This window comes from Erpetoichthys calabaricus, chromosome 11, assembly GCF_900747795.2.
Source record: "Erpetoichthys calabaricus chromosome 11, fErpCal1.3, whole genome shotgun sequence".
NCBI classification, from domain to species: Eukaryota; Metazoa; Chordata; class Cladistia; order Polypteriformes; family Polypteridae; genus Erpetoichthys; species Erpetoichthys calabaricus.
The window spans coordinates 123,092,581-123,107,984 of record NC_041404.2 but is presented as its reverse complement, the minus strand read 5'-3'; the positions used below and the strand labels follow the sequence as shown (position 1 = coordinate 123,107,984).

General features: G+C 44.3%; 1 protein-coding gene across 4 annotated transcripts in view; it reads right to left on the bottom strand.

Annotated features, from left to right (window-relative positions):
* caskin1 (CASK interacting protein 1) overlaps positions 1 to 15,404 on the bottom strand; it is a 64,868-nt gene that overhangs the window by 18,043 nt on the left and 31,421 nt on the right. Inside the window, exons 11-17 of one of the 4 annotated variants that reach the window (XM_028813799.2) lie at positions 14,508 to 14,720; positions 12,435 to 12,533; positions 6,085 to 6,203; positions 5,863 to 5,950; positions 5,524 to 5,624; positions 4,767 to 4,877; positions 3,742 to 3,843 (exon numbers count right to left, since the gene is read on the bottom strand). In XM_028813799.2, the coding sequence (XP_028669632.2) occupies positions 3,742 to 3,843; positions 4,767 to 4,877; positions 5,524 to 5,624; positions 5,863 to 5,950; positions 6,085 to 6,203; positions 12,435 to 12,533; positions 14,508 to 14,720 (833 nt within the window). The remainder of the gene's footprint in view (positions 1 to 3,741; positions 3,844 to 4,766; positions 4,878 to 5,523; positions 5,625 to 5,862; positions 5,951 to 6,084; positions 6,204 to 12,434; positions 12,534 to 14,507; positions 14,721 to 15,404) is intronic. The other 3 variants (XM_028813801.2, XM_028813802.2, XM_028813804.2) reach the window with 3 other exon arrangements.

Sequence of the window (15,404 nt, the reverse complement as noted above, 5' to 3'; positions counted from 1 at the left end):
GTTATAAGATGCCCAGCTCCAACCCTGCTCTTAACTGTTGTGCATTTTTGGTGATGTTTTGCATAAATGCCATTGGTTTACTTGCGGTCATTTTTGTTTTCAGATAATACATTAACCATGGTGGTCCCCTAAGACTAAAATCAGGCCTGCATTAATACTTGTGGATGTTTTACTGATCGATACTGAAAGGTGTGCCTGTGGGGTTTTGAGAGCCAGGACACCGCCTGTGGGCTGCCAGCTGAAAAGCAGTGAACTGACGTGAATCAGCTAAATATCCACAACCACAGATTCATTATTTATTTATTGACATCACAGAGTCCCACTAACTAGACTAGAGTTTTTAACACGGATTTTCCCATGAGCGGAGAGCATAACTGAACATCAGGCATGTAGCTTTGGTTCTTCAGTTCAATAAAACGAAGATTATTGTGGCATCAGAAAGTTGTGGTGCTCTGCACATTGATGACATATTGCACTGTGCTCTGTACATGTGACACAACTACTATTATTAATCAGAGGCGGCCTTAGGGGTGTGCGGGCCGGTTACGTCAAATGCTGTTACCGGTATGTGTGGACTGTAGAAACTTGCATGCAAATTTAATAAAAATAATGTTAACATAGGGCGGCACGGTGGCGCAGTGGTAGTGCTGCTGCCTCGCAGTAAGGAGACCCGGGTTCACTTCCCAGGTCCTCCATGCGTGGAGTTTGCATGTTCTCCCCGTGTCTGCGTGGGTTTCCTCCCACAGTCCAAAGACATGCAGGTTAGGTGCATTGGCGATTCTAAATTGGCCCTAGTTCGTGTGTGTCCTGCGGTGGGTTGGCACCCTGCCCAGGATTGGTTCCTGCCTTGTGCCCTGTGTTGGCTGGGATTGGCTCCCGTGACCCTGTGTTCAGATTCAGCGGGTTGGAAAATGGATGGATGGATGTTAACATACACCGGATTTTCTCATTACAGCATTCAGCTAAATTTTTGCAAAATAACACACTGACTTTATCAAAATATAACTGGAGAATATAACTCGAACGGGACACACGGACCTCAAAAGTGGGGCCCCCTTAGGCATGGGGTCTGGGTGGGTCGTCCCACTTGCCACCCCCAAACGCCGCTCTTGTTATTAATGTGTGTAATTAGCATATCATCTCAAAGTTCAAAGTCTTGTTTAATTCATATCTTTACGTACTGCTTTAAGGGTTGGATCGTTGGGAATTATATGGGGTTTGTGTTTTCCCTATTCAAGTATAAACACAGACATTCAGTTACTCACACTGAACCCGCACACTGACATGTCCAGCAGTAACAATCACCACAACAAGGCGTAAACAGAAAGGGGCCGTTCGTACAGGGCAGCTGTTGTGACTTCACCATTAGGTATATGAAACACTCCCAGTTGATTCATCCATGGGACCTTCTCTTTATGGCAACTGTCTAACATTCAAGTAACAATGTTCACCTACACCAGGGGTACTCAGCTCCAGACCTGGAGGTCTGCAGCGGACGCAGGTTTTCATTTCAACCAGTTTTAAAATTAGAAGTCAGAGCTAGCAGATAATGAAGCTTCTGATTTAATTATATGGCTTGTTAATGCTTTCATGCTTCCAAAACAAATCTTTATCACATTGTAGATGGTTTCATTTTCTGAGAACATTCTCCATATGTTTTGTGGTCCGGAACTGATTTGTACCTCTTGGTCCTTGCCTTCTCTCTCATTTGCTTCAAAAGTTTGTGTTAACATGCATAATTCATGATGCATGCACACAGGTTTAAATGGAAGCACGTTAGCTGGAGAGCTGGCGGTTCCTTTGTCATTTACACCCCGTTATTAACTGATGGCTGGTTAAGAAAACAGAATACAATTAAAACCTAAATGTACAGTAAATTGAGGGTTATGAATCGTAACAAACAAGTTTACTAAAAACAAGCCAAACTGTTACTTTAGTGGTTAATAAATGGGTTCTAATTAAAAACGTGATTAAAGCAAAAACCTGCAGCCATTGCGGACCTCCAGGACCGTGTCGAGTGACCCTGACTCACACTGTGGCATTCTGATCTGATATGGCATACACTCCCCACACCTTTGCACCTGCAACAACAGCCTTCCATGTGGAGCACTGGGATGACGCAGTAGTCACCACACTCTGGCGCTGTCATCAGACATGATCAAGTGGACCTGAGATTTGTCGATCTAACGGATGTTTTTTCCCCCTATGTGCCTTTTTGGCATCTGTATTTCAGCGTCCACTCAAGCCAAAACTGACAATAATTGAATTCTGGTTGTCTGCAATTTTCCTCTACCCACAAGTTTTCAGTATGGCTAGTGGTTAAGTGTTTGGGCTTCAAACCCTAAGGTTGTGGGTTCAAATCCCACTGGGTGACCAAGAACAAGTCACTTGACCTGCCTCTGCTCCGATTGGAAAAACAAAAGAAATGGAATCGATTACCTTAAATGTGGTAAGTCACCAAGGATGAAGGTATGTAAATGATATGCCTCCATAAATATCACTCACATATTGCAAAGTTGTTTTGGAAAATATGGACTTTCTACAATTAAATTTCCCATTGTTGGCATTCCTGGCAGCATAAATATTTTCTGGACCTTCCTCAATATTCCCTAGACCAGTGGTCCTAGAGGGCTGCAGTGGCTGCAGGTTTTCATTCTAACCCTTTTCTTAATTAGTGACCTGTTTTTGCTGCTAATTAACTTCTTTTGAATTCATTTTAATTGACTTGTTCTTGAAGACTCAGCTCCCCTAATTGTTTATTTTTCCTTAATTAGCCGGCAAACAATAACGAGATACAAAATGAGCCAAAACATGACCAGCAAACTGTGTCGATCATACAGTATTTGAAACTAAAGAAAGGTGAAGGTCTCAGGAATGTTGATCTGTTCAGGTCCCCAAAACATTTTAACAGTGCTCTTAGAAAAGAGAAAATCAACAATTTCAGAAATGTACACTATGGCACAATGCTAGCAGCAACAAGCCTTGGAATTAAAGAACGGGTTTAATTAACGACAAGACTCGACACCTAATTAAGCAACTAGTTGCAGTTTGAGACCCCGACTTAGTTGGTCTTCTGTTGGCTCACTCACTTCACGGTTCACTTCTGCTTGGGTGCCATTTAAGGAAAGAAATGAAGCAATTCAGAGGAATGACGAAGAAATTCAGGGGAACAAATCTTAAAAAACAAGTCAATTAAAGTGAAAGGAAAAGGGAATTAATTAGCAGCAAAAACTGGTCACTAATTAAGAAAAGGGTTAGAATGGAAGCCTGCAGCCACTGCGGCCCTCCAGGACCGGAGTTTAAGACTCCTGCCCTAGCCAGTGGTGCACAGCTGAGGGGCTATGTCTGACATGCTTCTTTTATAGGAAGTTATAGTTCTGCGTTAAGTCAGGTGGAAATATTTGCACATTTTCTCACTAATATCATTCTACTGGATTTATATTTAAAGTTGCATCCATCACATTAAGCACCGGCCAGGTATTATTTAAGTAATTGATGGCATAGAGGAACAAAATGTTGATCTGTAATTGTAAACTGCGTGTTTTTCATTTTTAATACTATCTAGTTTGAGTTTGTGTTTCTTAGACATGTTGGCCTCAGGGCCAGGTCAAATGTGACCATTTAGCCACAGCCAAATATATAAAGACTCAAAGTTTCTGATCTTTCACTCATTAGGCCAACTTAAATTCAAGGGTGAGCAAAGCCTCTCTTGAACAGGTAGCTCAAGGGTCTGTCACTCACAGGTTTGTGCTCTGGAAGCCATTCAACGACACTGAGCTTGTTGATTTCAGTGGTGATTTTCTTCCGATGACCAGGCTTAGTCACTCCGATGGCGGTCAGGTCCTAGAATGGAAGAAAACAATTAGAGAAGTGCTAGGCTGAGGAGAGCCAAAATGCATGGACACCGTCAAAAAGTGCACATTCACTCTGAGGCAACCAGGAGATGGTCATGTGCCATTTGGGGTCCGTCAGGTGTCATGCTACTTGTAATATGATTATGAAGGGCACAATGGACCATCTCAGTCTGTGACTATCAGCGCTCTTCCCATAGAAATGTGGTGGTTCTGATGCGAGTCCCCCCCATGATGAGAGGTGAACATGGACAAAAGTCTATGATGCCACTCTAGGCAGCTTATTCTGCCAACTCAGGCATTTATTCAGCCAGCTGGAAACCCCCTTTAGGAGTGTGGCCATCATCTGGGATCTCAGAGGTAACAATAAAGGTTGATGATACAAACATAAATAAATAAAAGTGCCAAACTGGAGACCAGGGGCAGAGGAAGAGCGAATTTGAGGCCAAAACCAGAGGAGACAACTGGGCAAAGGAATTCCAAAACCAGGAATCAAACTGTACCTAGGGGAGTCTGGAATGCTTGGATGGACAAAAATAGAGGAGTCAGAAATCTACTGGGACAGAAAGAAAAGCAACCAACCTGGGGAGCACAGGAGCAATAATCAGGGAAGTCTGATTGGGGATACTAAAGGCGGCTGATTAGGGCTGGGCAAGGTGAAAACCAAGGAGCAGATGATATGACAATGGAGACACTGAAACAGACGCACACAGTGTGCAACCTCCAGAAAACACAATGTCAGCACATAATCCGGGGTCACAGATGCATAATAATATTGCCCACATGGGTGTAGCATGTTCAGTCTGGTAGCCCACCACACCACAGGCACTTCCTCTCCCTCTCTGCCTCTCCAGCTCCCATGACAGGAGTGGTTAGTCAGATGGCTCCTGGCCTTGAGGGGGGCGTCACTCTTACCTCAGGGGTCATGCGGCTAATAGTAGGAATGTCATAGCCGGCGTTGATGAAGTGTGGTGCGTAGATCTGGAGCTGAAACTCGCTCAGCCACTGGGACACAGCCTCTGCACTCTAGAAGAGAACACACGCAGCACACATCACTCTCCCAGGCTAGCCCCCTCATCTGTCCACAACACACGCGCCTGGCTGCCCTTTCCTGACCCTCCACCCTGGTGGGCACAACTTGCTTAGGACTGCTGCCCACCACACAAAAACAGCCTCTCAGACATTCAAAGGGACCCCAGAGTTGTTGGGACATACAGAGGACAGCAAGACAGACAGGATGGAACACACATCTGCACCTCTGAAACTGGAACCTTCTCAGTTGATAATCTCCCAGAGATGATACAGCAATGATGGACACGGGTGTTGGCATGGGCATTTTACAGCAAATGTGAAAGGAGTATCCTGGCAGTAGAGATGGAGTCTCTGTATGGGTACCCCGAGTATAGAAAGAGAGCAAGGCAGTAAAAATGTGGGTGGGGGGCACAGTACATATATGGGCAGGGCTGACAGACACAGAGGTGGCAGCTTTTGGACAGTAGACCGCAAGGAGATTCCAGCCTAAGAAGCCTGCCACATTTCTCTGTGGGTGTCTGCAGCAGAGAAGGCCCAGGGGGCTACAGAGTCTTAACTTGCTCTTCTCACCAAAAGGTAGGCCACTGGTTAGGATAAAGGTAGACGTCCAGAGGTAAATGTGAGATGGGGGTTCTTTTACCTTGCCTTCTGATGGTAGCTCTGACTTTCTCTGTGCTGCCTGGTCACCAAATGACTGTTCATGATATGGGCAGCTAGCTGTACTTTGTGCTCTGGAAGATCCTATGGATAAGAAAATAGACAGTTTAGCATCGGGCATAGTCAGTGTTCACACATATCAGCTGCTCAAAGTGATGGCACAGCTACCAGCAGTGGATATCATTAGTGTTGTGAATTCCAAAAAGAAGTTGGCCACTTCTCTCTTATTGCCAATTCTTAATCTCTGGGCCAATCCCACCCATTCCGGTGATGTCGACAAGCATGAATGAAACAAACTGTTTCCTCCCATCCATTTCAGCACCTGTATGGTGGTCCAAAGATTTCCCTGAAGATTCCGCACTGAGGTGCTCCTTGGCCTTCTGGGACTGAGACAAAACAGTTGCCAAGAGCTTTGGTAGGGAAAAAAAAAAGAAAAAAAGGAAAAGGGCATTGCTTAAGAGGTCCAGATCAACATGCACTCTCAGTGTCTCAAGTCTGCTGGGATGGTCCAATGCAGCACTTTAGGATGGCTTTTATACCGTACCTTTACACCCTCGGCCTGAGCGTGCAGAATGTGTGCACTGCTGCCTGCACTCTGTCCACTCCCAGACGACCGAGCACTTGCTACACTCCCAGAGCTGCCAATGCTGCTGCGGTCACCACCTACCGTTAGAACAGAGAGATACAGAAATGGATCAATCTCCACAGGAAAAGAGGGACAGAAAGTGCAAAGTTGTTCCTTGACAGACAGAACAGCAGAGAAACCCAAGCTCATTCATGGCTGATCACTCACTCAGACATTGGGGAAGTCAGCAGAACCAGAGTCCAAAGAAATATTAAACTCAACACCAGCTAATTCTGTGCCTGGACCCGTGGTGAGGCAGGGAGGGAAAGGATATTCAGTCCAAATAGAGGGGAGGAGATGGAGTCTACAGTGGCTGGTTTTCTGGAAAGAGTAAGTGAGGCAAATCCTCTAGTGATGTACAGTGAGGGGAAGAACAAGGGTTACCATAGAGGCAAAATGGACCAAAGCAGCTGCTGGTGTGCCTGTGTGAGCTCTAGCCATAAACGTTATCCTGAATGGCTCCATTCTGACCTCCTTTAGTCAGAGAGCATCAGAGTACACCCTGCATTTCAGCATTAGGCATAGGGTTCTACAGGCTGCAGATGGTGGAACCTGTGCTGGCATTACACTTAACACTAGATTCATTTAACTATTTGTAAAGGGAAGACATGTTTAGGAGTTCTGGACTCAAAATGCAAACTTTCTCATCCCCATGCCTCTATAACATAATGCCAAATTCTTCAAAGAAGTGGGGTACACACACACAGGAAGCTACTGAATCCTCATACTGGTAAGCAGTACACATAGAGCTTTGTGGTGAAGCAGGGTTACACTTGGAGTTCAACTGCCCTCAACATTTCCCCAGTTTTGTTGCTTAAGACAAATTTGTCATCCAAATGTAAAATCATGGGGGCGGCACGGTGGCGCAGTGGTAGTGCTGCTGCCTCGCAGTAAGGAGATCCGAGTTCACTTCCCGGGTCCTCCCTGCGTGGAGTTTGCATGTTCTCCCCGTGTCTGCGTGGGTTTCCTCCGGGCGCTCCGGTTTCCTTCCACAGTCCAAAGACATGCAGGTTAGGTGGATTGGTGATTCTAAATTGGCCCTAGTGTGTGCATGGTGTGTGGGTGTGTTTGTGTGTGTCCGGTGGTGGGTTGGCACCCTGCCCGGGATTGGTTCCTGCCTTGTGCCCTGTGTTGGCTGGGATTGGCTCCAGCAGACCCCCGTGACCTTGTGTTCGGATTCAGCGGGTTGGAAAATGGATGGATGGATGGATGTAAAATCATAACACCACACAATAGTCTATACATGAAGAATTCAACAAGACCCTGCTAGTGACATCCTGCACTGGACCCACTGCATCCATAAGTAGTATTGGCTCCCCAAGTCTGAACATTGGTTAGTAAATGAATGGAAGGATGGACTCTGCAAATCCTTAAACTCTTCTGTGCAGCACTGTGTGTCAGGGAAGTGCAAGTCATTTCTCTCTATTATATAAAAACATCATTCGACGCAACAAGACTTTTTGGAGACGAGACTTTTTTGGAAAATAGATTTTTTCCAAGTCCCACGAGACGAGACTTTTGCCTTGACATTTTTTCAAGTCACGCCCTCCTCTCAAACATTTTCAAACAAGACCTCAGCTCTCATTTGTGTGAATGCTTTTGTCAGACACACTTCCTGGGCTCTCAGCTCTTATACATTTTAACATTTTCCTCACTTTAAGTATCCAATTAAAAAAGACGTATTATGTCCAAACCTAATTGAGGAATTTCATCACGAAGAGTAATCAACATAAAAAATGAGCACACGCTCAATCCTAGCACCAAAAAATGAGGAAGTCAAACGAATTAATGCAAAAAATGTCGATTGGTTACAAATCAAACTAGTTAAATGCATCCAAAAATGTCGAATGGTTACATGACAAATTGGTTAAATGCACATCAATAGACTATGCTGAAACAGTTGGTGGTGATCGTGCAGAAGATGAAAACAACAACTTACAATATTCCAAAGAATATCTACAACCATTAACAATGTTCAGTCTTCCACTGCACAAATTACTGTAGAAAGAAGGATGTATCTAAGAAATTTAATGTAGTACATCTTCCGCGGATAACATTAGACAACAAAGGAGATCTTGATATGCCATTCATATTAATACGTTAACAGTTTCTGGTTAGAATAGCTTTTGCAATGACAATTAACAAATCTCAGAGTCAAACATTCGAAAAAGTCATTTTATTTAATAGAGAGAAAGAAAAGAAATTCAATCACAGGCAGTTATACGTTGCATCGATGCATATGTCATTCCCATGAAAATAAAAATCTGTTTAAATTGTACATCTGCATCCTCATACGCGAGCGGCAGAACCGCAAAGAGGCTAGCGTGTAGCGCAGACCGGGGGGTTGGTGAGCGAAGCGAGCAGGGGGCTAAGCCCCCTAGTTTTTTATAAAATACTGCATCTGAGGTTCACAAGTGTAGGAAAGGATATGCGCCATGGAGTGCTTCAATGGAAAATTGGGGCCCATTAGTTATTCATGTGTGCAAGAGAGATTGGCACTGAGGTTTTCAGGTTTGTTGATAGTGGCACCTACACTCGCTAACAAATGGTCTGAGTAGGTCAATGAGAGGTAGGAAAGAAAAAAAAAGAAAGAAAAGGGAAGGAACAAACGAAAAGAGAAAAAGAGAAGAATCAGCAAGCAATGTGAGGATGAGAGGAAAACAGGTTGGGAAAAGCAGTCTGGTGGAGCAAGCCGAGAAGAACAGTTCCAGGAATGATGAACTCCGTTAAGTGAGAGGCAGCAGGAACAATCAAGGGCACCAAGAGCATTCTGAAGGTTACTGGAGGAGGTTGAGGAAGAGAGAGCTGAGCTCGAGAGAACCAGTGGATACCAACGGAGGTAGCTGGGACAGAGAGCCAAAAGAGGATCAGGTTCACAGATGTCTCGTTTCTGTTCAACACATCTTAACAGGAGAGCAGAGGAGGCACACAGAGGGAGACACTGGAGAACAAATCTTGTAGCATGGCCAATTCTGTGGCTATTTTTAACCCTTGGATGTTATCTGTTTGTTGGGTTTCATTCTGGATTGGCTTTTTATTTTTCATCTACCTGACCAGCATCCGCATTAGCCCCAATAAGGCTAAAATCTTTATTTAATGTCCTGAAGTGCTTTACAGCAGCACACTATCCCCATGATGCATGCTAATACTACCAGAGCGAAGAGGCCTGCTTAAGATCATGCTGTGCATCAATGGTTGATCTTGGACTTATTTTGTGGTTTCAAGCTCAACTCCTTATTATTCCTGCTGTGTATATTTACTGCCGACTGTGCACAGAACTTCCAGATAAACCGAGCAGATGGCACAGAACTCTTCAACAAGCATTACAGCTGGTTTTGGCCTGCCGCCTTAGCAATTAAACACAACAAATGGCACACAGTTATTTAACGCACGTGCAAAAGCATAGCTCATGAATAATGTAGAAAATTCATGAAATTAATTAGTTTGTACAAGTGGATAAACTAAAAATCTGTAAAGTGAATGGTCCCTTGAGCTCAGTCTACAGTGACTGGTTTTAACAGTTAAACACAACAAGAAAAACAAGACTGTTCAATGCAGGTGCTCTAGAAAAACCAAGGACAGCATGACAAGGTGATAACTTCACACTGTTCCATTCGCACTAGTGTGGTGCTGAGGTGTCACCCATTGCACAGCTACACTCAGGGCCTAATTTGGGGTCCTGAGGTGGTTCATTGTGTGGTGGGTGCGGCAACGCGCTGTATCAGTACATGTTCCTATCCTCTCCGCCCAGCAATGGCCTGTTTCATCTACAAGACGCAATTTCTGTTTTAATCACGGACTGTCCCCCAACAAACCACATGTATACCATATGTGGTATCCTCAATACTTTTGTGAGAAAAGTCAACAAACGACCTTATATTTATGTCACTGCATTCAAGACAATATATTTGGGACAAACAAGAACCTCTTGCTAGTTATCTGGGTTAGATAGTTGGGGTGGGTGGGGTGCACAGACCTGATAAATAAAAAACAACCACTGAAGGAATTTAAAATATGAAAGTTATTAGTTGAGGAAGCTTCTTATTCATCATCAAGTCAGTGGAACGGTGAGGATGCATGGAGTAGAGTTGGCAAAGGTGGATGAGTTTAAATACTTTGGATCAACAGTACAGAGTAATGAGGATTGTGGAAGAGAGGTGAAAAAGAGTGCAGGCAGGGTGGAGAAGAGTGTCAGGAGTGAATTGTGACAGACGGGTATCAGCAAGAGTGAAAGGGAAGGTCTACAGGACGGTAGTGAGACCAGCTATGTTATATGGGTTGGAGCCGGTGGCACTGACCAGAAAGCAGGAGACAGAGCTGGAGGTAGCAGAGTTAAAGATGCTAAGATTTGCATTGGGTGTGACAAGGATGGATAGCATTAGGAACGAGTACATTAGAGGGTCAGCTCAAATTGGACGGTTGGGAGACAAAGTCAGAGAGGTGAGATTGCGTTGGTTTGGACATGTGCAGAGGAGAGATGCTGAGTATATTGGGAGAAGGATGCTAAGGACAGAGCTGCCAGGAAAGAGGAAAAGAGGAAGGCCTAAGCGAAGGTTTATGGATGTGGTGAGAGAGGACATGCAGGTGATGGGTGTAACAGAACAAGATGCAGAGGACAGAAAGATATGGAAGAAGATGATCCGCTGTGGCAACCCCAAACGGGAGCAGCCAAAAGAAAAAGAAAAAGAAGGTGAAGTGGAATCACTTTTGCATCACAGTGACATGCCTCCGTTAAGTCTCTCTTTCAAGGTTGGTAACCATAGATAATCAAAACTATTGTAAGAATACACCAGAAGGACTAAAATTAGTTTTAGAATTACCAAAGCAATAGAGGAAAATCTGGCAGCACAGTGCGTTTGTGTGGAGCGTGCGTGTGTTTACCTTCTGTGTGGGCTTTCCTTTGGGTACTCCAGCTATCCTCCCACATTTCTGCAAGTTGTGCATTAGGTTAGCGGACTTCTTTAAACTGTCTCCAGTGCAAGTGAGAGAAAGACTTGCACCCCTGTACACTAGGAGAAGTTCTAGCCCTCTGAAAGCCTGAACTGGATTAACCAGATATGATAATTCAAGTATATACGAGGAAAACATCATAGACATCACACACAAGACCTTTAGGAAGGGATAGCAAGAAGGGAGTCACTGCTGATGATCACCCTTAGAGAAGGTGCAGCAGGATGGTGGAAGCAGCACATGAAAAAGTGCATGGTGTTACCCTAAAATCACAACTACAGCAGGAAAAAAACGGAACGGGCAGAGTTTTGAGTTTGGATGCTATGTAACCGTTTGGAAAGCTTGTGAGGATGAAAAACAAGGTGCCCGGTGCCAAGCATAGAGCAGTCACATGCTAAGGGTTCACCTTTAACAAGGATAATATCCCCAATCCCAAAGACCAAAAGGGAGAGACTTGGCAAAAGAATGAGAACGTCTGTGACCAGACTGCTCAATGATGATCCTCAACTCTCATGAAAGAGCTGGAGATATTCTGGTAAACAAGAAAATCTGCAAAAACTGTGACATCCTACGGGGAAACGCAAAGAGGCACACATCCAAAAATTGCTGTGAAACGGTGTTACAACTAGAGCAAGGAAAGCCTAGTGATCTTAGACTTACACAAACCATATTTGTATTCAGTGATTCGGCGACAAAATAAAATTTCCAAGTTTAATGCATTTCAGATTGCATCTTTTAAAGAGTAGAATGTGCAAAAATTCAAAGAGTAAAGACTACCAAAGGGCACTATATGCTACTTGTGCTATTACTTTAAACATCAAATCATTTATATAGGCATGCCTTTATGTAAAATTCGAGTGCAGTGTTTTTAAACATCTTTCTATATTTGAACCCATTAGTAATGCAGCATTTCATAACACCCCCTCCCCACCCCAAACACAAAACTGAAATCAAAGACACAAATCAATGCCAACTCCAGAAGGATAAAGGAAGAGAGGTCAATCCTAACAGGAAGGAAGAGGAGGAGGGTAAACTCAGTCCCAGGAAGATGAGAGAAGGGTCAGACATAACACTGACAGTCTGCAGAGACAGCACAAGCTTATTTAAGAAAAAGGAGTACCGCACATCCAATTCCTCAAAAGCAACATAGGCCATCTGCACCAGAATTTAACAAGTGAAGGAATGGCTCACCTAAGAAAGCAGCCATGTTTAGTTACCATCTGTAACGCGGAGGTCACTGAAATGGCCCAACATGCAAAGAGCTACTGTATGTAAGCAAGCCTCCGGACCGGCAGCAAAGTTTCTAGAGTAAGAGTTACCTGCAAAAGGCTTCCGTAGCACCCAAATCTCCTCGCTGCCACCTGAGCCTGTGACCAAAGTGGGGGACCCATGTGGACTGGACTCAGATCCTCTAGAACCTTCAATAAAAAACCTGAATTATTGTCAAGAAAGGAGAGAAGCCAAACCAATCCCTTCAACCCGTGGAAGGAAAAAAAGAGGACAGGACAGATTTGGACAGGTTATTTAGATTTTATCTGGGTGCCCCAAACCAGAAACAAGACAAAAAAAGGAGAATTTGAGAGGACAATGGGGCATCACGCTGTACCTCTGCTCTTTCATTTGTACATGCAAAGCCTGCATGTGGGCAGTGCGCCCCTACCATTTACCACCCCCCTCCAAAGCAGTTTGGCTAGACGCACCTGTGGCCTCAGAGCCCCTGACCCTACAGTTTTGCAATCTTACACCCTAGTCTCTATAATTTAATATTTGGCAGCCTTCTTCTAAATGCTAGCCAGACACAATCAGCTGTACTTTAGTTGTGGCCATGAAGTTCCTGTTCATGTCTGCCAAGACGGCATAATCTCATTCAGGTTTTTGCCATCTTCTTAGAATGTGAACTTGTTTCTCTACTTGCTGTCAAAGCTCTGCCTTTGCTATTATAACTCAAATACTTTTAATACCAAACCTTGTCCTGTTAGATTCTAGAGTCCATAGTCCCTACCAGTGAGGTAAAGTTACATAAATAAATAACAAAAACAAACCAAAAAACCCCACAAAATGCTCTTTTTTGTTATTCCTGCAACTAATCACCACACACCCGGGTGCCCTCCATTCCAGCTTTTGGAACACAAGATAAAATTTACTACAATAATGACGAATCTCAATTGCTTTCCTTGGCTTTTCATATCATCCACATCCCAATGTGCCCCTTATACAGTAAGTAGGTTACCTGCAAATTCCAAGTGCCATGTAATGTAAGGCAGGAAAGACACCAAGTGTCCAGCACTTGTACACGAAAACATGCCTGTCTCCCTGAGTATGCGAGATTTCCATGGCTCAACGCATAATGCAAGGAGGGATATGTTACTAGCTCAGTGATGGCCAGCACCCCAAAGGTCCACAGTCCTTGCTGACCTGGCTGCACGGGCACTAATCTGAGCACTTTTCTTTCTACATGCAGTCCCATCTTAAAGAAACGTGAGGGCAGAAATACCAAATGTTGTAACTGATCTCCCCAAAGTTACAGACTTGCATGTTCAAATGAGGCGACATGAGCCATCAACAGGTAAAAATGATGCAGAACAGGGCACAGCAAGTGGGTACCTCACAGATGAGCCACAGAGAAAAGTTAACAAGATATGGGAAAAGAGAAAACGGTGCAAAACAGAAGGGTGCAGTTGGCACTGGCCACGATCAGAATGAGTGGCTAGGTAGTCTGCTCCGGGATGTATGCTCTCGTCTTCCTCCCAATGCCTGGGTATACTCCCTCTAGCCTTGGTGCCTGGCAGAGACTGACACCTAACCGATGTGTCTGATTATTTTTATGCAGTCTCTGGACACCTCAGCCCCCAGTGATCCCTCACATTAAAGTCTGCCTCTAAGCATGCATGAGTTTGTGTCCATTTGTCTTCATGTAGGTGGTCTCCTTTACCCCTTCCCTTAGTGTACCCTGCTGGTATTGCTTGGACATCACATACAAAGGGAAAGTAACCAAGAATGTCAATTATTTAAAATGCCCCAAAATCTAGTAATGGTAAAGTATGTCATTATGGGTATTTGTATTCCTATAAAGCACAGCCATCCTCCTGAAAATGCCATGGAGTGCTAGAAATCTCCCCTTTGGTTTACTTCACTCTCAAGGTCACAACACTATTGATGACCGAAAGCTTTATCTAAATGCAAGAGGCTTCTTGCTCATTTGGGTTAGGATGGCCGTTCATCACTATTCCCCATCCCTGTGCCAGGACTGCACAACGGACTGCTAAAAAACGTTCATGGGTAGGTGGAGCATGGGGTCTTGCTTGAGCGCACCTTGCACTTGATGGCCACATAGATGGAAAGAACAGAGCTTGGAAGCGAGAAGGAGAAAAGGCAAGCGGCCAGTGGTCTACCTGGTCCAGGGCGTGGCTGTCCAGCACTGCTAGGTGCCCTGTGATAGCCAAAGGAACTGAAAAGGGGCTGATGGGAATGTGGAGGTGGCGGTGGAGGAGGCGGCAAATAATGGAACTGATGGTGCGTGTCACCGTTGGCCACGGTGGCGCAGGCCGGGACACACAGCGCCATCGTTTGAAACTGGTGGCTACAAATGACTGGGTTCCATGAACCTGGTGACAAAAATAAAGGAAAAGGGAAAAAAAATTAAAAACAGAAAGTAAATCAAGCAAAAGCTGAGCCAACTGTGGTGTAAGAGAGGGGCTTCCCACTCCTCACTTGCAATGCCAGTGTATCATAAGCCACGTAGATCTGTCTGGCAATGTCAACGTTAGTGAAAATTTCAGGTACAACTGCACAAATGAATTTACAGCATGATGAGGTGAATACAAGTGTGCGAGGGTCCATGCCCACGCTGACACAGGAGCACATATGAGCACAAACACACTCGCTCAGCGAGTACTCAAGTCACATTAATCAAACTGAAATTTATACCATGGGATATGCTGTAACAAGATCAAAACACTAACAGCAAACCTGACAGGAGGACATATATCACTTACCCTGAACATCCCAATGAAGTTAATGGCTATGAATACAGACCCTGAAATATCTATGTTTGGGGTGCTACCCCAGTAATTCAAGTTGAAGCATAACAGGCCTTTCATTATATGCAGAAAGGTATTGATTATAATGGATTAAAAAAGCCGGCGCAGTATTAGGTGCTAGATATTTAAGGGACAGTTGGCACAGACAGGGGAAATGCTATACTTTAAATATATTGCTTTTACTGAGACACATTTTGTATGGTGGTTCTGAAGTAAAACAAACAAATGCACAAAATGGAAGATTGACTG